Here is a 24908-nt window from a genome sequence, read left to right as displayed (position 1 = left end):
AATCATATCGAACGCCTCCAAATAACCTACACCATCAGCAAACTCGACTCCAATAATACTATGGTGTCCCGCCTCCTTTCGAATCTTAGTGTGCTGCCGCGCCTCTACCTATATATCCCACCAACCCTCCACCTGCATGCCCTAGACGTCCTCTCCTGAAGAAATTTTCGCCGTCTCTCCCTCCCAGACCATGAACTCCAATCCGACATATACCCATCGTACCAAACCTGAATCCAACCAACTTATCCAGCTCCTCCCCTCCCCCCTACCGCACGTGAAGGGCTACCTCGTCGTCCTCTACCCAGACCACACCTTCTCCTTTTTCCCTTCCCTATCGCACTACGGCCCTTTTTCTTCCAAAATAGATCGCAATTTCAGCTACACCACTCTCCTTGTCCGTCACAGCCACCCCTATGTCATTAAAAGTCTTCATCATCAGTACTCGTCACCTCCACTCTCCTATCTCCAAACATACACACATTTCTTTTCATCAACAATTTACCGTCCGAGTGCAGGTTCTTTTCCAGGTTTTAGTTATAGTTTGCTGTGTTACATTTTTATTGGTCAGTGCCTCTTCTGTCGTGTTCAGTGCTTTTCTTTTTAAAAAAATTATGTCTTTTGTGTTCTTGAAGTGTTTTTAACCCTGCTGTCTGTCGAAATTTCTGCAGCGTTCTTAAACTATTCATGAAGGCAGCAGGCAAGGGAAAGTGTACAAGTCGGTGGTAAGGCCTGCTATGATATACGGGGCAGAGACACGGCCAATCAGAGTAGTCCAGGAAAGGAAGATGGAAGTGGCGGAAATGAGGATGCTGAGGTGGATGTGTGGGGTAACAATGAAGGACAGGATTAGAAATGAATTTGTTAGAGGAGCTGTGAAAGTGGGACCCATAGGGAAAAATATACAAGAGAGCAGATTAAAGTGGTACGGACACTTACAGAGAAAAGGGGAAGAGTATACCGGAAACAGAATTGAAGATATAAAGATTGAAGGAGCGAGAAGGAGAGGAAGACCGAAGATGAGGTGGAAGGATAAGATATACGGGGACCTAAGGGAGAAAGGATGGAAGAAGGAAGAGGCAATGGATAGAGTATTGTGGAGGAGGAGGATCCAGAAGAGCAACGCCGACCCTACTTGACGTGGGACAAGGCGACGATAAAGAAGAAGAAGAAGAAGGCAGCACTGTTTCTTACGTTCTACCTTAACGCCGTCTTTAAAACATTAAATTCGCGGTAAATACGTCTCCTTGTTTTGTGTTCAACAGCTAAATCTGTGTCTGATGTTTGCTGGCTGAAGCGGAGGTTGAATGTACCGCTGCCAGCCGAATCCCCCGCCCACATGGGGACGAGAGGGGATGAAATAACAAAGAAACAAATGCTGGAGCAGTTGCGTATCAGGGCTTCACGCCTGCCACATCAGCAACTCGACGTCCGGAGTCGTCGCCCACGCCGTGAAGCACCTGTTGCTGACGCCACGCAGGATCTCCGTCTACCAGCGCATGGTGCCACGCCACGCCTCACGTCTTCCCACCGGCAGCTGTCGTCCACACAGCGATCACCTCCGATATATGCCGACGCCCGACGTCCCGGAAGTACTGTCGTCTCTCCGGCAGCCATCATCTTCCTAGCCGTCATCTCTGACAACTGCTGACACCCGAATTCCAGGAATTACCCTCAGGTTGAATACTAACGTCGATCATTCTCGGGTCCTCCTGATCCGCCGCCTGCTACGAAACTGGCGCAGCTCAGGCAACATCTTGGAGAGGCTTTTCTGTTTTTACTGAAATTGTGTGAACATTCACCCACGGACGTTGTATAGGAGTTCTGATTTCTATATCGATATTAAACATTGGTGTTGCAAAGTGAGTTTCATCACTCGTCGATTAGAGGTTACTTCAGTAATAGATATGGAGAAGACCGATACCAGATTTCTCGATAATACAAGAAGTACTGCTCTTCTTTGAACTTCCTCGATGTAGTCCGTTAATTGTGTATCCTATCTGCTAAGGACAGCAAACGGAGGATCCCACACCGCGGAGCAGCACTGCAAAAGAGGATGGACAAGTGTAGTGTAGGCAGTCTCTCTAGTTAATCTGTTGCATGTTCTAAGCGTTCTGCCAACAAAACATAGTCGTTGATTCATCTTCTGCATAACATTTTCTGTGTGTTCTTTCCAAAGTAAGTTTTTTGTAATTGTAATTCCTAGGTATTTAGTAGAATTTACGGCCTTTAGATATGACCGATTTATCGTGTAACCGAAGTTCAACGTATTTCTTTTAGCACTCCTGCAGACGACCTCACACTTTTCATCATTTAGGGTCAATTGCCAATTTTCGCATTATATCGATACCTTATCTAAATCGTTTTGCAGATTCTTCTGATTTTATGATGACTTTACTAGACGATAAACGATATAATCATCACCAAACAACCTTAGACGGCTGCTCAGATTGTCTTCTAACCGTTTGTATAAATAAGGACCAGCAGAGGGCTTGTAACACTACCTTGGGGAACGCCTGAAATCACATCTGTTTTACTCGATGACGTTCCGTCACTTATTGTGAACTGCAATCTGTCTGACAGGAAATCACGAACCCAGTCACGTAACTGAACGATATTCCATAAGCACGCGATTTCACTACAAGCCGCTTGTGAGGTACAGTGTCAAACGCCTTCTGGACATCTATAAATACGGAATCGATTTGAAAACCCTTGTCCATAGCACTTTGTGTGAGTAACCACCTGGTTGTGTTTCACAAGAACGATGTTTTCCAAATCCGTGTTGACTGTGTGCCAATAGTCCGTTCTCTTCGAGGTAATTCATAGTGTTCGAACACAATGTACCTTCCAAAATCTTGCTGCTCAAATGGATTAATGAAGGGGATTATCCCTACTGCCTTTCTTGAATGTTAGTGTAACCTGTGCCACTGTCCAGTCTTTGGGTACGGAGATTTTGTCGAGCAAGCGGTTGTATATGATTGTTAAGTAAGGAGCTGTTGCATCAGCATGCTCTGAAAGGAGACTAATTGGTATACAATATGGATTTTAAGACTTGCTTTTATTAAGTGATTTAAGCTGCTTGACTACTCCAATGTTATCTACTTCATGTTGGCAGCTGTTTTTGATTCGAATTCTGTAATATTTACTTCGTCTTCTTTGGTGAAGGAATTTCGGAAGGCTGCGTTTAGTATCTCTGTAGCACACTGTCATCGGTAGTATTTCCACTGCTATCGCGCAGCAAAGTGATCGATTGTGCCTTACCGCTAGCATACTTTACATACGACCAGAATCTCTTTGGATTTTCTGCCAGCTTTCGAGACAACGTTTTGTTGTGGAATCTATTATAAACATCTCGTATCGATGTTCGAGCTTCTTTAAAAGGTAGCCAATCTTGGAGGTTTTGCGTTAGTTTAAATTTGTCATACTGGTTTCGTTGTTTCTGCAATAGTGTAATGACTCGTTTTGAGTACCAAGTTGATCAGCTCCGTAGTTTGTTACAATCTGTGGCATTATTCCAGTCTGTGGCATAAATCAGCAAACCAGTGTTTGATAGTATTAGTTGAAAACAGTCTTGGTTGAAATTTTAGTTTTTTTATTTATCAACCACGCGTTTCACCTATTTAGGCATCTTCAGGCTGATCTTAATTTGGCATTTCTTAGGACGATCCTTTAGACAGTGTAGCTAAAGGGCATCGTCAAGTACATAGGGCCAACATTGCCTTCGTTAACCTCAGTAAATACTTTCCACGTTAACGAAGCGTTCCGTTCCGAACAATGGTCTGATTCTTTGGAAATAGATCTACTTTTAACTATAGAATGTAATTTTCCGTGCACTCCCAACCTGTATTATCTGGTTGTGCGAATTGTACAGCAACACTTTTCTGATTCCCAGAAGTCAAAGTGCGCTGCCGAGGATTCACTGGACATGGCTCCATCCCCGTGCCTGGAACTCCTGGAGAAAAACTGCGGGTCGTCCTGGATCGCTTCATGGACTTCCGCCAAGAAGAGCTGGACAAACTACAGCAAGATCCCAACCTATGGATGGCCGACGTCACCAGCACGAATCTCACCATAGTCGAGGTACGAAACACACACTCAGAATGCCAACAAAGGCTTCTGTGTGAAATGATCCCATTTGAAATCAACAAAAATCCATTACTTCTCTAATTTTATGCAAAGAAAAAATAAAAGAAATTCTCTTCATGCTTTAACCATTCAAGTAACTATCAGAATGACATCTGGTTTTCGGATTTTAACCGCATTTCTCGGACAAAATTTTCGTATCCTGCTCCGGAAGCCACTATCAGATGCCTTCCGAAAAAAACTGCTACCACAAGCAATTCTAAAAATTAATTATTCAAACACATTTTCTTTTGCAATCTGAGAATGTCTATTATAGCCAGTGTGATTTGGTAGATAAGTACTAATACAACTTAATCGAACGAGCTATGTAGAAATGTTTCCCAATTTCACACACTGTATGTGTTTCAGCGATGCCTTCATAATGAATCTGGTTTTCCAAGCTAAGTGCAAACTCGTATAGGAGTCGATAAAGTCCATCTCTTATAATAATGATATATTAGAATTCTCGGGGCGACATTTCAGTTTTAGCAGACTTCGCATCGGACCATTTGCAGAATGACGCCCAGTTTTACAACTGAAAAACATATACCATGTTTGTTTGCGACACCATCATCCGCAGCAAGCATGGAAATATTCGTTTTGTAAATAAAACCCACTTTTTTTGCTGCAATATATTTCATTTATTCCAGATGTGTTTCAGCTTTCTGTTTTAAGGCATCTTCAGAGGAATAGTTATTCGAGTTTCTGGCTGGCATCTGCGCTTCCTCATCTGGTGACATGCTGCAGGTCGCGTTTTAACTTCACTTACGAAACATAAGAACATCTACGCGCTACAAACTTCTTTCTTCGCAAGTTTCATGTTCCTCGCACTAATTGTTGTGGAGCACAATTATTCTTCTTCTCTCACTAGTTGTCGATGTTTTACCTAAAGGTATGATTTAAAGTTGTAACTATTTTGTGTTCGCCGGCTGTGGTGGCCGTGCGGTTCTAGGCGCTGCAGTCTGGAACCGAGCGACCGCTACGGTCGCAGGTTCGAATCCTGCCTCGTGCATGGATGTGTTTGATGTCCTTAGGCTAGTTAGGTTTAAGTAGTTCTAAGTTCTAGGGGACTGATGACCTCAGATGTTAAGTCCCATAGTGCTCAGAGCCATTTGAAACATTTTTTTATTGTGTGTTCCCGTTATGTCCTAGCAAAAGAAATAAAGTGGAAACACTTTAGTTACGACTTCATATAGGTACATAACCATGTTGTACTATGGAACATGCTTTCAGATTTAGAAAAACATTAATTTTCTAAAGTGATTTTTGTAAATTCTAACTGACTAGTCTCTTAAACTTCAACATACTTTTCATCACTACTAAGTTGTGATCTGAGTCTGTATCTGCTCTTGGGTACGCAGGACATTCCAGTACCTGATTTCGGAAGCTAATCTAACTGAAATCTTTCCGTATAACCTTTTACAAGCATATCTCCTCTTCTTGTTATCCTTGAACAGAGTATTCGCTATTACTTGCTGAAATTTATTCCAGAACTCAATTAGTTTTTCTCCTCTCTGATTCCTAGTACTAAGCCCATATTCTTCCGTAATCCTTTCTTCTACTCCTTCCCCTACAACTATAAACATCGAATAATCTAAACATTTAGCATCGTACTTGTCAGCAGACGTGCAGCAGGGTGATGAGTATTTGAAGAGCACAACATCCCTGAGATAACTGTTTGATTACCAGGGAGGGTCTGCACTGAACGTAATCCCACCCGAGATGTCTGCAGTGTTCGACTTGCGCATCAATCCACTGATGGACTTCGACAAGCTGGAGGAGAAGATCTGGCAATGGTGCTCAGATGCTGGAGAAGGAGTTGAGCTCGAGTTTTTGGCAAAGCAAGATAAGGTACCAACCACTCTTATCGGCGCAGACAACAAGTGGTGGACAGCCTTCCAGAAAGCTACCGAAAAACTGTAAGTAAACATTAAATATGCGCTGGAAGTCTCGCGCCTACGGGTAATATTTTTAAGTCATTACGCTAACGTAGGGCATTCTCTGTAGCACACATTTTCCTCCTACACCTAGCGGCAATGAAATCAGTAGCTCATTATCTGAAAATCAGAAGGCAGCTATGAAAAACATAACAAGATTACTTGCAAGCTGAAAGCTACGTTAAAAAAAATCAAAAAATTAAAAAAAATTCTTCGTCATGCAGAGCAGTTGTCACATCAGAGTGCGCACACACACACACACACACACACACACACACACACACACACACACACACACACGCACACACACACTGAAGATTTCTCTGCACATTGCTAAACATGATGATGGAAATCTTGGTTCAATCTTTACGGAACAGACGTAATATGTTGGACCGGTAATACCATTTCGACACAGGAAAATAACCGTTGATACACCGTCTTCGAATCGACCGTAACAGACTTACCGACGAGTAGCATTTTAGTATCAAATGATTAAAAAGTTAGCCGGCCGCGGTGGCCGAGCGGTTCTAGGCGCTTCAGACCGGAAACGCGCTACTGCTATGGTCGCAAGTTCGAATCCTCCCTCGGGCATGGATGTGTGTGATGTCCTTAGGCTAGTTGGGTGTAAGTAGTTCTAAGTTATAGGAGCTGATGACCTCAGGTGTTAAGTCCCATAGTGTTCAGAGCCATTTGAACCATTTGATTAAGGACTTAATTCAGGAAAAATTGGTACGGGATAAATTTTTCCCCCATTAGCGCTCTACAATTTGTATATAAAGAGAAAGCATCATGTATATAAAATACTGCAGACTTTAATACCATTCTTATTGTCATCTTCAGTCCGAAGGCTGGTTTGATGCTGCTATCCATGCTACTCAATCCTCTGGGAGCCTCTTCATCCCCGAAAAACCACTGCAACCCGCATGTTTCTGAATTTGTTTAGTGTATTCCGCTCTTGGTTTGCATCTTGAATATTCACATCCGGCAATTCCCTCCAATACTAAACTGGTGATCCCGTGATGTCTGAGAATGAGTGCTGTCAACCGATCCATTCTTTTGGTCAAGTTGTGCCACAAATTTCTTGCCTCCCCAATTCTGTTTAGTACTTCCTCATTAGTTATGTGACTTACGCGTCTAATCTTCTGCATTCTTCTGTAGCACCACATTTCAAAAGCTTCTGTTCTCCCTTAACTAAACTGTTACTCGTCTACGTTTCACGTCCATACATGACTACACTCCAGACCAATACCTTCAGAAAAGACTTTCTAACACTTAAATCTATATTTGATGTTAACAAACTTCTCTTCTTTAGAAATGCTTTTCTTGCCATTGCCGGTGTACACTTTACGTCCTTTCTACTTTGCCCATCATCAGTTACTTTGCTGCCCAAATATCAAAACGCATCTGCTGCTTTAAGTGTCTCGTTTCCTAATCTGATCCCTTTGCATCAACTGATTTAATTCGAATACATTAATTATCCCTGTTTTACTTCTGTTGATATTCACCTTATATACTCTTTCCAGTACACTGTCAATTCTGTTCAACTGGTCCCTGAAGTCTTTTGTTGTCTCCAACAAGATGGCAATGTCATCGGCAAACCTCAGAGTTTTTATTTCGCCTCCCTGAACTTTAATTCCTACTCCAAATTTTTCTTTAGATTCCTTTACTGGTTGTTCAGTACGTATTGAATAACATCGAGGGTAGGTTACAACCCTGTCTCACTCCTTTCCCTACAACTGCTTCCCTTTCATGCCCCTCGGCTCTTATAACTGCCGTATGGTTTCTGTACAAGTTGTAAATAACCTTTCGCTCCCTGTATTTTAGCCCTGCTACTTTCAGAATTTCAAAGATAGTACTCTAGTCAACATTGTCAAAAGCTTTTTCTGAATCTACAAAAGCTATAAATGTAGGTTTGCGTTTCCTTAACGTACCTTCCTACATTTCTCCGGAATACAAACTGATCTTCTCCGAGGTCTACCTCTATCAGTTTTTTCTTTCTTCTGTAAGGAATTAGTTTTAGTATTTTGCAACCATGACTTATTAAACAGAGAGTTCAGTAATTTTCACACCTGTCAGCTACTGATTTCTTTGGAATTAGAATTACTCCATTCCTCGGTGAGCCGGAGGGCATTTCACCTGTCTGATGCATCTTGTACACCAGATGGAAAAGGCTGTCATTAGTTCTGGCGGAATATCGTCTAGTCCCGAGCACTGTTTCGACTTTAATGTTTTATAGCTTTTTCAAATTCTTCCTGCAGTATCGTATCTCCCATCCCACACTCACCTACGCCCACTGTCCTTTCTATAATATTGCTTTCAAGTTCATCGTCTTTGTATAGAAACTCTACATATTCCTCCACCTTTAGTCTTCTACTTCATTGCTTAGGGCTGGTTTACCGTCTCAGCTTTGTATATAGATACAGCTGCTTCTCTCTTCCCCAAAGGCCTCTTTAATTTTCCTGTAGGCTTTATCTATCTTTCCCCTAGTGAGATATTGTTCTGAATCCTTACAGTTGTCCTCTAGCCATTCCTGCTTAATGCTAGGAGAACTATTTTATGAAAGCTTAAGGAGACTAGGTGGGCACCACTGCTGCAAGTTCAATTCGGAGCACTCTCGACGATTACCACGCTCACAGTCCACGGTTGTGTGTCGCATATAATGACGAACATTCAAAGATGTGACGTTGCAGCTGTCGATCCCGAAAGAAAATTGGCTGACAGCTTCCTGCAGGCGAATGAAGTTATTATGTTTGTATCTTCACTTTTGTATGTTTGATAACAGTATCCACAAAAACTTTTAGACGTGCAATGTATGTACGAGTATTCCCTTGCTAGGAAATTCCTACGTGTGAAACCAATAATTTTACTATCAAGACTATTTCAATCAGTTCATAAAAGCATTGAAAAGCTAATCGCGATTCGGCCGACTAGCCATTGTCAACAGCACGCAAACATTGCTCGCCGACGACTGAATCGAAACGTACCAGCGTAAGCCTCAATGAATTCCTGACTCCTAGCAAGAGTCCATTTGAATCATCGTCATACTAGACACTACCCTGCAGTACTAATTATTTTACACCACTTGTCTGAAAGCGCATTGAGGGGAAACTCCTTAGTGATGGCGGCTCATATCTCGACATGCCCCTCAATGATAACATACTATCTGACCAAAAGTATTGGAACGCCGACTAGTGGACAACAGTATGGGATGTGCGCAACCTTCACCCTGATAACTGCAGGAACTCCCGTGGGGAAAAATTCAGTGAGACGTCTGAACGTCAGCGGATCAGTGGCAGTCCATTATTCCCCAAGACCCGAAACCAGAGATGGTAGTGATGTTGGACGCTCCGATCAGTAGCGAAGTCGACTTTCTGTCTCATCCCAAATGTTCTCTACTTGGTTCATTTAAGGAGCCTGTGTAGGCCACCACATGTCATGAATTTTATTGTAGACAAATGACACGCGCCACAGATGGTACTTTCTGACATTATGAGTGGTCGTAAAGATTCAAATAATCATCCATCGTTTCCGAACTGTTCATCTACTGTAGCGAGTACAGTGTGTCCTTATCCTTCGGGATTCAGCGTTTTCTTAAGTTCAGTAAGAGAACTGCACCCTAACCGTGACGAAAAATACTCCCGTACCGTAGCGTCAGCGCCTCCGTACTTCACTGATTGCGCTGCACATGATGGCGGGTAACCTTCTCCAGGCAATGGTCAAATCCAAACGGTTCCATTGGACTGTCACAGAATACAGTGTGATCTATCATTCCAAATCACTCGTCTAAGTCGAGTGGCATCTCTCTCTGTACACAACACCGAACGGTGACCACAGATATATGTGGTTTACAATGAGATGCTCGACCATTTTACCCCCTTCTTATTAACTTCCTAAGCACAGTCTTTGTGCTAACTGTACTGCTGGACTCCTGGTAACAAAAAATGGTTCAAATGGCTCTGAGCGCTATGGGACTTAACATTTGAGGTCATCAGTCCCCTAGGACTTAGAATTACTTAAACCTAACTGACCTTAGGACATCGCACACATCCATGTCCGAGGCAGGATTCGAACCTGCGAACGTAGTGGTCTCACGCTTCCAGACTGAAGCGCCTAGAAACGCTCGGCCACAACGGCCGGCCTGCTGGTAACACTTTGCAACTCACGAGTTATTCTTCATTCTGATTTCATGCAACTTTTTACAACCATCCCCCACAATGCTCGACGGGGAATTTCATTCGCTACACCAGGACTGCCTGGTCTCGGTTCAGCTGTGATTCTACACCTACATCTACATACATACTCCGCAATCCACCTTACGGTGTGTGGCTGGGGGTACCTCGTACCACAACTAGAATCTTCTCTCCCTGTTCCACTCCCAACCACAACGAGGGAAAAATGACTGCCTATATGCCTCTGTACGAGCCCTAATCTCTGTTATCTTATCTTTGTAGTCTTTCCGAGAAATGTATGTTGGTGGCAGTAAAATTGTACTGCAGCCGGCCTCAAATGCTGGTTCTCTAAATTTCCTCAGTAGCGATGCACGAAAAGAATGCCTCCTTTCCTCTAGATACTCCCACCCGAGATCCTGAAGCATTTCCGTAACACTCGCGTGGTGATCAGACCTACCAGTAACAAGTCTAGCAGCCCGCCTCTGAATTGCTTCTATGTCCTCCCTCAATCCGACCTGATAGGGATCCCATACGCTCGAGTAGTACTCAAGAATAGGTCGTATTAGTGTTTTATAAGCGGTCTCCTTTACAGACGAACTACATCTTCCCACAATTCTACCATTGAACCAAGACGACTATCCGCCTTCCCCACAACTGCCATTACATGCTTGTCCCACTTCATATCGCTCTGCAATGTTACGCCCAAATATTTAATCGACGTGACTGTGTCAAGCGCTACACTACTAATGGAGTATTCAATCACTACAAGATTCTTTTTCCTATCCATCTGCATTAATTTACATTTATCTATATGTAGAGTTAGCTGCCATTCTTTACACCAGTCACAAATCCTGTCCATGTCATCTTGTATCCTCCAACAGTCACTCAACGACGACACCTTCCCGTACACCACAGCATTATCAGCAAACAGCCGCACATTGCTATCCACCCTATCCAAAAGATCATTTATGTAGATAGAAAACAACAGCAGACCTACCACACGTCCCTGGGGCACTCCAGATCATACCCTCACCTCCGATTAACACTCACCATCTAGGACAACGTACTGGGTTCTATTACTTAAGTACTCTTCGAGCCACTCACATACTTGGGAACCAATCCCATATGCTTGTACCTTAATTAGGAGTCTGCAGTGGGGCACCGAGTCAAACGCTTTCCGGAAGTCAGGGAATATGGCATCCGTCTGATACCCTTCATCCATGTTTCGCAAGATATCATGTGAAAAAAGGTCAAGTTGCGTTTCGCAGGAGCGATGCTTTCTAAAGCCGTGCTGATGCATCGACAGCAGCTTCTCTGTCTCAAGAAAATTCATTATATTCGAACTTCGCGTTTCCAATCGACAATCGGACCAGTAACAATCGACGTGGGCAGCTTTAGATGGGTTGACATGATCCTGACTGATGTGTTACTGAAGCGAAATCCAAAGATTAATGCAGGTTCGAAGTAACCGAGATCTTCTTCTACCACACTGTTTCTCTGCTGACAATATAGCACTCCACGCCTCCTTTTGTATAGGTGGCATATAGAGGACAGTTCTAGATTATGTTAGGGTGTCCTGATAATTTTCAGAGAGTGTACGTCAAGAACAAAGGGTCAGATCTCGTCCAGTTGGCATTCCTGCCACGTACTACAGTAATAACAGTGCACTTGACGGTAACATCCATTCTTACAGAGAACGAATGCTAACTCTTTGGATTAATTTTGTTTGTGCAATTGTATACAACCACAAAAACGCAATAAATTCGATTAGGTTCATCAGCTACAGGGTGAAAAGTATTTAAACCGACAAACTCTGGGAGGTTGTAGGGGACATCAAAACAAATATTTTTCCTTGATGTCATTTTTTCCTATGAGGATTATTTAAACCGGTGGAGGCCGTATTACGATCTTTAGTTGTTAGAGGCCGTATTATGCTCTTCAGTTGTAGGCAACTGCTGTCTACCAGTGTAGTAGTGCATTGTTTCTGCTTACTAATGGAGCGATACACCTGGATTGAGTACAATGATATGGTTGGTGCGTACCACGTAGCGCACCACAACGGACGAGCTGCACAGCGGGTTTATCAACAACAACATCCTAATCACCGTATTCCACATTATACGACCGCTGCTGCTGTGTACCAACGTCTGCGTGAGACCGGGTCATTTAGTAGATTACCTGGACAGGGACGCCGTCACACGGTAAGAACGCTGCAGTTTGAGGAAGCTGTCTAGCAGCATGTGGAGCGCGATCTTTCAATCAGCACTTGTGCAATTGCACTTAACATGAGGACGAATCAGACGAATGTTAGATCAGTCCTTCGAGAGCAGTTGTTACGTCCATTTCATTTACAGCGTATCCACAACATGGAACCAGTTGATTATCCACCCAGAGCACAGTTTTCGCAGTGGTACCTGGAAAAGTGTGAAATGCATCCTATATTTCGATCCTCTGTGTTGTTTACCGATGAAGCAACGTTCAGGCGTGATGGAATCTTCAACATGCATAATTCGTATGTTTGGAGTGAGGATAACCCACATGCCACAGTTACTAGAGCTCATAAAGTGCGGTTCTTCGTTAATGTGTGGGTCGGTGTTGTTGGGGATTGTTTAATTGGGCCGTATCTGCTACATAGGCCATTGAGTGGCAGGTACTATTACAATTTTCTCGCCAGAGTATTGCCAGAATTGCTGGAAGACGTCCCGCTCCCTACAAGACAACGCATGTGGTTCCAACATGACGGGGCGCCGGCACATTTCAGTCGTCGTTTGCGTCGATTGCTGGACCGACGGTTCCCAGAAACGAGGGTTGGCAGAGGTGGTCCTGTACCATGGCCTGCTCTATCCCCAGATATGGTCCCCTCTGGATTTTTTTTGTGCGGTGAGAGATGTGCAACCTTGTTTACGCAACTCCTGTTGCATCAGAAGAGGATCTGGCTGCCCAGATAGTAGTAGCTGCAGGAACAATTCAGGATACTCCTGCGGTTTTTGCCCGTGTCAGTCAGAACATGATCCGACGGTGTAACCTTTGTTTATGTGTCAATGGAGGCATTTTTGAAAATCTACTGTAATTGAAATTGGGTTGTGTTAATGTGTTGTCTCTTGGTCATAAAAAAATGTAAAAGTGTTTGTTGGTTTAATTAACTGGCCACCAGAGAAATCTTCCTCTACCGGTTTAACTAATCCTCAAAGGAAAAAACGACATTAGGGAAAAATATTTGTTTTGATGTCCCCTACAACCTCCCAGAGTTTGTCGGTTTAAATACCTTTCACCCTGTATAACAACAGAAGCCTATATTGTGAATGTGCCAAAATCATTTATTTGGGACCACTGCCTTAGGGCTTGCCTCTATTATTTTTCAGTAGTATTTAATTTATTTTTATTGTACAATCACTACAAGTTCATTGCTACAGCGTGAATTACAGCTACCGGAGTCGCTATTTTGAGTTCGAAAAATGTAAACTACTTTAGATCTAAAAGATTACTTTCACTGTCTTAATCCTTCCATGTGTAATGGATATCACGTATCGTTGTTTACAGGGAAATGAAGATAAAGCCATTGATTCTTCCAGCAACCTCTGACGCGCGCTTCATAAGGAGGGTAAGCAGCAATCCTGCAATTATGCTCAACAATCTTTTCAATAAATTCATTCTGTAAACCATCGTTCCTGTCATATGACATCTTTAATCTGCTCCACTTCTGTTATAATCGGTGGCTTCACCGTTCTAATAACATCATGTAAAATAATAATGAGAACTGAAAGAATCAGTTGCGAACGGCCTTGCCGCAGTGCTAACACCGGTTCCAGTCAGATCACCGAAGTTAGCACTTGGGTTAGCACTTGGATGGGTGACCATCCGGTCTGTCCAGCGCTGTTGGCAAGCGGGATGCACTCAGCCCTTGTGAGGCAAACTAAGGAGCTGCTTGATTGAGAAGTAGCGGCTGCGGTCTCGAAAACTGAGGACGGCCGGGAGAGCAGTGTGCTAACCACATGCCTCTCCATATCCGTATCCAGTGACGCCTATGGGCTGAGGATGACGCGGCGGCCGGTTGGTACCGTTGGGACTGCATGGCCTGTTCGGACGGAGTTTAGTTTTAGTTTTAGAAAGAATCGATTAGCTTCCGTAATTGTGGTAAGTTACGCCCTTCGTGAAATTGGCCGCAGTATTAGTGAAGACACTAGAATTATTGCTAAGCTTGTTAAGACTCGCACTAACGTACTGAACCAAATTTATTTTCTTTTGTATTTCATACGCTTAAACATTTTCAGTCCACGCTAGGATTTTGCGTAATGTACACTCCCAAAATGTTATTCCGCACTCAGTGTAACGACAACTTTGAAATCCAATATAATCTCTTCAGTTGCTGTTTTTCACTTTAACGTCAACAGCGGTTCTGAGCTCCATGATTCGTATATTAGGAGGAAATGTTCAACACACACACGCAGATGTACCGGGTGATCAAAAAGTCAGTATAAATTTGAAAACTTAAAAAATCACGGAATAATGTAGATATAGAGGTAAAAATTGACACACATGCTTGGAATGCCATGGGGTTTTATTAGGAAAAAAAAGTTAAAAAAATTTCCGACAGATGGCGCTGGACAGCAAAACTGCTACCGTGACGGTTGAGAGGTACGCCGATTTTTTACAGCCTCGCATCATCCCCAACCTGGCTGATAAACACCTCCTGGAACATACGATGTTTATGGAGGATGGCGCTTCACCCCATTTGCTAGACGCGTGAAAGACCTCTTGAATGCGTCGTTTGGTGATGATCGTGTGCTCAGCGGCCACTTCCGTCATGCTTGGCCTCCCAGGTCCCCAGACCCCAGTCCATGCGATTATTGGCTTTGGGGTTACCTGAAGTCGCAAGTGTATCGTGATCGACCGACATCTTCTAGGGATGCTGAAAGACAACATCCGACGCCATTGCCTCACCATAACTCCGGAAATGCTTTACAGTGCTGTTCACAACATTATTCCTCGACTACAGCTATTGTTGAGGAATGATGGTGGACACATTGAGCATTTCCTGTAAAGAACATCATCTTTGCTTTGTCTTACGTTGTTATGCTAATTATTGCTATTCTGATCAGATGAAGCGCCATCTGTCGGATATTTTTTGAACGTTTGTATTTTTTTGGTTCTAATAAAACCCCATGTCATCCCAAGCATGTGTGTCAATTTGTACCTCTCTCTCTACATTATTCCCTGATTTATTCAGTTTTCAAATTTATACTGACTTTTTGATCGCCCAGTATATGAAGCATCTAGAAGGCACTGCCGGATGTCAATGTATCTTCGTACATGCACACACCATCATTGCGTATGAAAATCGTTTGAGTTACAGTTCTGTGTTAAGTCAGAACGGTCACCAGAGTTCACTGGTGTTTTGGACAGTGTGGTGTCACCGCCAGACACGACACTTGCTAGGTGGTAGCCTTTAAATCGGGCGCGGTCCGTTAGTATACGTCGGACCCGCGTGTCGCCACTATCGGTGATTGCAGATCGAGCGCCGCCACACGGCAGGTCTAGTCTAGAGAGACTACCTAGCACTCGCCTCAGTTGTACAGCCGACTTTGCTAGCGATGGTTCACTGTCTACATACGCTCTTATTTGCAGGGACGACAGTTTAGCATAGCCTTCAGCTACGTTATTTGCTACGATCTTGCAAGGCGCCATATTCAGTTACTATGTCTTCTGAACAGATAATATTGTGAATCATGTACCGTCAAGAGAGACGTTCATCATTAATGGATTGAAGTATCAAACTAATTAAGTCCACTTTCTGAATTCTAATTCTTTGTCATGTTCCAGACCTCACGTCAGTATAGTTCTTCCCTCCTCACTCCAGCCTGCGTGAGCTAAAACTCGTGCATTTCGGCTTCCCCTAGTAACACGGTGTTGGCTCTTCTGCCAACAAAACAGACAGTATCTTCACTCGTCACAGATAGCGTTACCAGGTGCTGACAGGGTTTGATAGCGGTCTCGTCGTTGGTCTCCATCCGGCTGGCTGATCGACTCGTGCAATATCCAGATTTGTGGTGCATTCCGGTATGACAGTGGTCCGATATTCCCCATGGCACCGTAAGTACACACACTCCACTACGTTACGGTCGACCGCGTCTGGCCACCACAGGGGAGCATCGCCGTACTGTGCTCCAAGCACACTGCAATTCCTTCATATCTGCTCCAGCCATTTGAGAACAAGCAATGGACTCGCTGCAACACTCCGTGTCAAACAGCACCATTGCTTGAAAGCTAACGGCAGCTGGACTACGGAATAACAGGAATGACCATCACACTCATTTTTTCCCCCCAGTCATCTGATTTGATGAGGCCGCATGAGTTCTTCTCCCGCGCCAACCCTTTCATCTGAGAGTAGCAATTGCTACCTACCTCCTCAATTATTTGCTGGAAGTATTTCAATCTCTGTCTTCCTCTACAGTGTTTATCCCCTACAGCCCCCTCTAGCATCGTGGGAGTTATTCCTTGCTATCTTAATACATGTCCTTATCGTCCCGACCGTTCTTAATATCAGTTTTCCATATATTCTTTTCCTTACGATTCTGCGGAGAACCTCCTCATTCCCTACCTCATCAGTTCACCTAATGTTCTACATTCTTTTGTAGCACCACATTTCAAATGCTTCGATTCTCTCCTGTTCCGGTTTTCTCACAGTCCATGTCTCAGTACCATATAATGTAGTGTTCCAAACGTACAGTCTCAGAAATTTCTTCTAAAAATTGAGGCCTACGATTCATACTAGTAGACTTTTCTTGCCCAGGAATCGCATTTTTCCCTGTGCTCTTCTGCTTTTAATGTCCTTGCTCCCACCATCATGGGCTATTTTGCTGCTTAGGTAACGCAGTTCCGTAACTTCATCTACTTCGTGATCCCCAATTTTGATGTTAAGTTTTTCTCTCATCTTATTTCTAGTACTTCCAATAATTTACGTATGTCTTCGGTTCACTTTCAATACACATTATGCACGTATCAAACTGTTCATTGCATACAACAGATCCTGCAACTCTTCTTACCTTTCGCTAAAGATGGCAATGTGATTACATTTTCACGCAATTTGGGTGCATAGATAGTGAGAAATCAGTAACCAGAACAACCACCTCTGGCCGTAATAACGGCCTTGATACGCCTGGTCATTGAATCAAACAGAGCTTGGATGGCGTGTACAGGTACAGCTGCCCATGCAGCTTCAACACCATACCACAATTCATCAAGAGTAGTGACTGGCGTATTGTGACGAGCCAGTTGCTCGGCCACCTTTTACCAGACGTTTTCAATTGGTGAGAGATCTGGAGAATGTGCTGGCCAGGGCAGCAGTCGAACATTTTCTGTATCCAGAAAGGCCCGTACAGGACCTGCAACATGCGATCGTGCATTATCCTGCTGAAATGTAGGGTTTTGCAGGGATAGAATGAAGGGTAGAGCCACGGGTCGTAACACATCTGAAATGTAAGTGCGAACAAGAGGTGACCGAGACGTGTCCCGACACCATTTTTAATACAACTGAAGTTGCCGCACATTGCTGCTACCAGCGGGAATGATGTAAAACTCGGGAGTTTCCTCTTTCCAACACTACGTTGTTCACGCACATACCTCAAATACATATTAGTTATGATTTTTTAAAGATAGGATTGTTCTTTTTGTTACATCCTGTATTTCATCTGTTACCCATTGCTTCTTCGCACTTACCATAGTTGCACCTGTGTTGTCATTTTCATTGTCTGTGATTACTCTTTTTAGAGATTTTCATTCCAACTCTACTGAAATGCCTGCTGAACTACTCATTGTGGCAATGGTTATAGCCTCATAGAACATTAAGTGTATCTCTTCAGTCCTTAGCCGTTTTTCCGTATCCCACTTCATTGCGCATTGATTCTTCTTTTGGAAATTTGTGGTAAGGTCTTATGGGACCAAACCGCTGAGGTCATCGGTCCCTAAGCTTACGAACTACTTAATCTAACTTAAACTAACTTACGATAAGGACAACACACACACCCATGCCCGAGGGAAGGGGATTCGGACTTCTGAAGGGGGGGGGGGGGGGGGCGGACCGTGACAAGACGCCCATAGACCGCGCGGCTACCCCGCGCGGGGCGATTGTTCTTGACTAGTCTATTAAATTTCAGCTTACTCAAAATCATTACTAAATTGTGAGCTGTTTCTATATCTACCCCTGGGTACGCCTTACAATCGAACATCTGATTTCGGGATCTCTACCTAACCACGATCTTATATTATTTGAAAATAATAATTGAGATTGAACTGGTTACGTCGTGAAATGTTCTCGTGACTGTATCAGTGACAGAATAAAAAGAAAGAGATCAATCCTCTCCTTTTTAATTACCAACGACATTCCAAAACTTCTCTTCCTGTCAGCATTAATAAGAAGAACGATTACGATATCCGTTGTTGGATTACCACTCTTCCAGATCATCAGACATTTAATGTCTACTTCTGAAGAAGGTTTTGTTTTTGAGTCTTCTATTCATTGCGATGTTCAGCTTTATAGATCCACGTAGATTCTTCGCTGTCCAGTAATGCCATCTATCCTCCTTCCATTAGGACGTTTGAGTGCGATTAAAATTTCGTCTGTTTGACCTTACAGTCTGGCGTCCCTTCGCTAGGTGCTTCTGTCTATTAGCAAAGGATAGGCACATATGCTGTTCTAGACTCCTGGACTACGTACGCTCGCTGTATGGCGGGGAACTAGTTGATTGGTTTTCTCAAACTCTCAATTAGAGTGAACTGTATGCACAACGGACAGTGCCTGCCGAATGTTGGGTTCTGAATTTGCTAGATTTTATTACAGGTTTCATATTTTCCGATTACATAAGGTATTCACCGAGTACGATTAATTTGGAAGTAACGCTGCGAGAACCTAGGAATTAAAAAATGGTTCAAATGGCTCTGAGCACTATGGGACTTAACAACTATGGTCATCAGTCCCCTAGAACTTAGAACTACTTAAACCTAACTAACCTAAAGACAGCACACAACACCCAGCCACCACGAGGCAGAGAAAATCCCTGACCCCGCCGGGAATCGAACCCGGGAACCCGGGCGTGGGAAGCGAGAACGCTACCGCACGACCACGAGATGCGGGCCCTAGGAATTAACAAAGTCCAGAGGAGCGCTTGGTAGGACTAAGTCGCAAGGCTGACACAAATTCGGAAGCTATTTGGAACTCACGAAATCTGAGAGACGGTTGAAAACCAACCTAGATGTCAGAGACGAATCGGAGTTCTTTTGGGCAGCGATACTGTTAGACAACGTTATACATTGCTGAGGTAGAACGTTAGCAACTACCTAAAAAGTTATTCTCCATTTAATAATGTTCACAAGTGCTTTTTCCCTTCGTGAACTCGATTCATAGTCAGGGGTCTCGTATTAGATCGTGGAAATGATGCATAGCTGTAGTTGGAAGGATGAAATTAATATATGATTGTTTCCTGTTGCATAGCTGGAGTTGGAAGGACAGAATTAATATATGTGTTTCCTTGGAAGCTTTATGTATTTTTGTGTGACTCTTAACCTACATAGTTGTGAACTGATACCCTTTTCTCGAGCAAATTTCTGTGCAGATTGTAGGAGACCAACAGGTACAGTGCGTTGTATTTTAGCAGTGTACAGTTTCCAATCCAAGTTACCGAGCCTTGAAATTTATGTTGCTACAGAGCTCATTTTACTGGTGGAGGAGTTGGTACAAATTGAAATCTTTTTTCTGATCAAAGCGATGATGACCACCTGTCTTAAGCTCAGTTTACGGTGGCAACAATGGCCAGAATCGAACCGGATGTGTCGATGGAAATTTTTTAATCAGTAACTGTAATGCGTCACTTAATCTGTGACAGTCATTGGGCATTGTTACGAGCACGTGAATTTTGGCAGCGTTTGAGTGTGAAACTTTGAGAAAAACAACGGCGTCACAAAGAAAAAGCCCAAAAAAAGATCTCCTGCTGATCAAAAGCCTTCTCTGAACTTAGTATTGGATTGTTTTCATTTGTAATTGCCCATGTTCATGTTGTCATCTATCCACCTTTTATTAGGTCATCAACTCTCTTGGAATCTAGAAAACACTGTTGATCTTTCATGTTTTCTGGTGTCATCTGCCCACCTTTGATTAGAACGTTTACTCTGTCCTATATTGTCGAATTTAGAAAACAACTGCCTTTCTCTGCCTACCATGCCACTAGATGACGATGTTCCAATCATGACCATATCATTTTCGTAGCAATGATAATGCAGTTTACCACTCAGTTTTGCTCCATGACTCATTTATTTGACTTCAAGGACATCTATGGAAGCGCTAAACAGTTGTGAAATGATTCTGCCTTTTTTTTTCACCCGTCCATGTTTCGTGATACTTCACCATTATCAACATATATCCTATTACATGAAAAATTTTGGCCCATGGAATAATATGATAACATTGATTATTCTCACTAAGAACATAAAATAAGAGAAGGGGAACCATATTTTGTGCAACGTACGACAGCAACATATCTCTTTTATGGAAGCAAATTCCTTTCTTTTTTTTCAGGATTCCAATACAATACTTTACTCCCCAATCTTTTGGCTACAACACCCTATTTTTCCACACAATCTCCATTCAATGCGATGGACTTACGCAACCATACTGTGGTTGCCTGTATGCCTGCATAGCACCATTCTCCTAATCGACGGTGGAGCCAACGCCTTGCTACATCAATAAACTCCTCATCAACATCGTATCGCGCAATCAGTTCCGCTGAGATGGTCCTTCGTTCCTCTTTATGATCTTCAGTTATGGGGCTAAGAGTCCAACGGACACACACCTTTAAGTATCCCAACTTGCGGACAAGTGAGTCAGCATCACCAACAGAGACGTCAAGTGAAGCAACGTGATGTTTCATCGTGTTCTGTAGATCACCTCGAATGAGAGTGTCCTCACTTTCCAACATTGCAGCAGTCACAGTTATTTACGGACGTTCGGCATGCAAGAGATCGAAAAGGTTTGTGCGATCTCATTGCAGTGAAGACAGACCCCTCGTCCAACGACTCAGCTTGCTTTTGCTCACTGCCAGGTCTCCGCAGACATTCTACAAGCGCCTATGAATACCTGCGATGTTCTGTTTTTCCATCAAAAGAAACCCAATGAGAGCGCTCTGCTTAGAGCGCACCTTCATTACGGACGCCATTCTGGAGGTTATCTACAGTGCCGCCAACCATCGGAGCTTCATGAAACTACAGGCGCTGAGGTGCGAATATTCCACAATGTCCCACAACAAATTCCGCATGTTTTCAATCGAAACTATCCGAGAAAACAAATTTGTTGCACTACGTATCGAACGTAACTCGTACTAATACTGGGCATAAAACAGGAACTTCACTGAATTTCATGAAGTACTGAGAAGTTCAGTTTACAGCATATGTGTACATGATAACCGTTAACATTAATGAACACATCATTTTATTGCTACTCATGCAACTACACTTGAAAATATCTTTTAGAATGAGTTGTCCAGGAGAGAGGATTTTGAATTAGATTTAAAACTTGCGTCGCCACCTGTCAGACATTTTAAGTTGTTGGACAAATGATCAAAAAGTTTTGTTGCTGCATAGTGAACTCCTCTCTGAGCCACTGATAGCTTTAACAGTGATAAATGAGATCCATTTTCGCCTCAAGTGTTATAGGTATGTACATCACTGTTCTTCTGAAATTATGAGGAATTATTTGTGATGAATTTCATTAGGCGAAATATGTATTGCGGCATCACATGACATCTGTGAGTGAATGACACATATTATTCTTACTGCTCGCCTTTGTGCAGTCAATACTTTCTTTCTGTTTGATAAGTTACCAAAAAAAGTGTTCTATACGAGATTATTGTGTGGAAATGTACAAAACATGTCGGAAGTTACATACGTTTGTTTCGAAGATTAGCAGTCATATGACGAGTAAAAGTAAATGAACGTAACTGTTTGAGAAGCTCAGTAATATGCTTCTTCCAGCTCAAATTTTCATCAATATGTACTCTCAAAAATTTGGAGCATTCTACCATAGTTACTGACTCCTGCTCATGTGCTGCATCAACTGGTGTGATTCTCTTTATTACACAGAACTGAACGTAGTGTGTTGTTTTCATAATTTAGGCAGAATCCAATTTGAGACAACCATGTAATAATACTTTGGGAAATATCATTTACTAACTCTTCTGTTGCTTTCTCTCTAATGGGATTATAAGACTACTATCATCTGCTAAAAGTACCAGTTTCGCTTGTTGAATGTTAAATGGAAGGTCACATATATAATTAATAGCAGTGGACCCAAAATTGAATCTTGTGGAACTCCCGTTGTGATTTTTTTTTTACCCCAGTCACTAAAGTTTTCTACTTTTACGACACTGTCTTAATTATTGAGCACAATTATTTGTATTCTGTTTGTCGAGTATGATTCAAATCATCTGTTTGTAAAGACATCAGTTTCGTAAAACATGAGTTTTTCTAAGAGAGCATCACGATCTGTACGCTCGAAGGCCTTGGAGACATAATAAAAAATACCAACTGGTGATATAGTATTATTTAAGGCTTGCACTATCTGATGAGTGAATGTACTGCTTAAATAGAATTACCAGCTAAGCATACTTTCTGGAATCCAAACTTTGGTGTACTACTTAAATTGTTCCCACTTAAGTGAGCAACTATTCTCGAAAACATTATTTTTTTCTAACAACTTGAAGAAAGAAGTCAGTAAAGTAATAGGACGATAACTGTTTAAGTCTGTCTTCTCATTTTTCTTCTGAAGTGGTTTAATAATTGCAGATTTTAACCTGCCTGGAAAAATTCCCTGTGCCATTCATGCACTGCTCTCATCACTAAGGACATTGCTTACTAAGTTGGACAAACTTTTGTAAATTTTGTTTGAAATTCCTCCTGCCTCACAAAAGCTTTCGCTTTCAGAAATTTTACGATTATATTAATTTTAGTGGAGGATGATGATGGTACTTCTAGTTGCTTAAAGTTTTGTTGCATGACCATTCTAATATATTCTCTTGCATCTTCAACTGAACCATTCAATACTATATTTGGTACTATGTTTCGAAAGTGTTTGTTAAAAGTACTTGCAGCTTGTGAATCATCAGTTATGACATTGCCATTTAGTTTAAGTATTATGGAATTTTGTACGCTGACTGACTGTCCTGTCTCTCTCTTTTGACGATTATCCATGGCTTAAATGTCTTTCTTCAATTGATCACTTAGATAATTTAGCAATTGGGTGCACATTAATTGTTTTGGCCTGAGCACTGTGCATAAAAATGCTATCTGTCAATGTCCCACTATTGTGCTGCAAACGAGTGGAAAATTGACTACTGAAATTCTATTAGAACACTCAAATAATAATTCTACTTAATTTTTCCTGTCAGTATCTTTTAAGAAATTTACATTGAAACCACCACAAACTAGTAACCGTTTCTTCCTGTCTGACGGGTAGCTCAGTAATGCATCTACATTTCTCATACAGAGCTGAAAGTTTTCTATAGGGGATATGTAGACAGTTGCAATTATTAGAGAAGTATTCTGCACTAACAAGTCACAAGCACATGCTTCTAGGTTCTGATCAACACAAAAACTTTGTGATTCATTATTTTTCACTTTGCGTCCAACTTTTACATGTGTTGCAATTCCTCCTTTCGCAGTGTTAGCACGTCTGTAATCCCTGACATTTAACTTATCTCTCCGTGTGGTTACATGGTGTTCAGAGGCACAGGACAGCTATCCCTTCAGAAATTTCCACATTTTCTAGGCATACAATAAGTTAGTCTGTCTTGTTTGTCAACTCCCTAACATACTGATGAAAGAAATAGATTTTATTTCCCTGGAAACTGCTACATAATTTATGGTCTTGTAGTGCTCTAATTTCTTTGGCCACATAAGATATTTTTTTAAATAGATCAGAAACTGAATCATGTGCTGCAGCCCTCTTTGTGTTACAGGCTGGAATTCCTGCGCTGGGATTCATGCCGATAAACAACACTCCACTACTTCCGCACGGAATAGACGAGTACATTACAGCGGCCTCCCTGCTGCGTGGCATCGACATCTTCCAGGGCGTGCTCCAGGAGGTCGCCAACGTCCTGTAGAGGTCTCCGGGGGCCGACACTTACCCACTTAGCTGGGCGCCGCTCGTGGTTGAAACCACCAACCCTTCCGTACCCATATTCGATTAAGACATTATGGGCAACATTCACACTATACACAGCATTTAATTTCACAAAGTAACAGCCAAAAACTTTAGGACTTCTTCGAAGTCACCAAGCACAGACATCACATTTCACAGAAGAGCTTTTGTAAGGTTCGCCTATGACAAACCACAAATAAACGTTGGAATACACAGTATATAACTGAAGACACACCTCTGGTGAGGAAAATAGAAACTGTTCAGAGAACAAAAATACCTTGTTCGTTTACTGGGGTGAAATAAATCGAGTTTATGTGTATTATGTGGTTGAGTTTCTATGCTCCTTTAAGATGTTTTTCAGAAGAAGTGCAGATGACTTCTGATATATACTGAAAAAAAAATCGCAACACCAGAAACGAGTTGTGCAGCAATCGAAAGTTGGTATTCATGGCTCAATATCTGAAAGATGATATCTGTTCAAATTTCAAGCCAATCGCA

The 24908-nt window shown here is 42.4% G+C and overlaps 1 protein-coding gene across 1 annotated transcript in view; it reads left to right on the top strand.

The window, feature by feature from the left end:
* Positions 1–24692, top strand: part of LOC124620205 (aminoacylase-1-like) — a 121318-nt gene extending 96626 nt beyond the window's left edge. The window contains exons 5-8 of the mRNA XM_047146872.1: positions 3890–4077; positions 5809–6038; positions 13766–13826; positions 24226–24692. Coding sequence (XP_047002828.1) covers positions 3890–4077; positions 5809–6038; positions 13766–13826; positions 24226–24372 — 626 coding nt within the window. The 3' untranslated portion in view covers positions 24373–24692. The remainder of the gene's footprint in view (positions 1–3889; positions 4078–5808; positions 6039–13765; positions 13827–24225) is intronic.
* Positions 24693–24908: the final 216 nt, after the last annotated feature.

This window comes from Schistocerca americana, chromosome 6 (assembly GCF_021461395.2).
Source record: "Schistocerca americana isolate TAMUIC-IGC-003095 chromosome 6, iqSchAmer2.1, whole genome shotgun sequence".
NCBI lineage: Eukaryota > Metazoa > Arthropoda > Insecta > Orthoptera > Acrididae > Schistocerca > Schistocerca americana.
The sequence above is the reverse complement of the archived record's forward strand: the minus strand, read 5'-3'. Positions and strand labels throughout refer to the sequence as shown.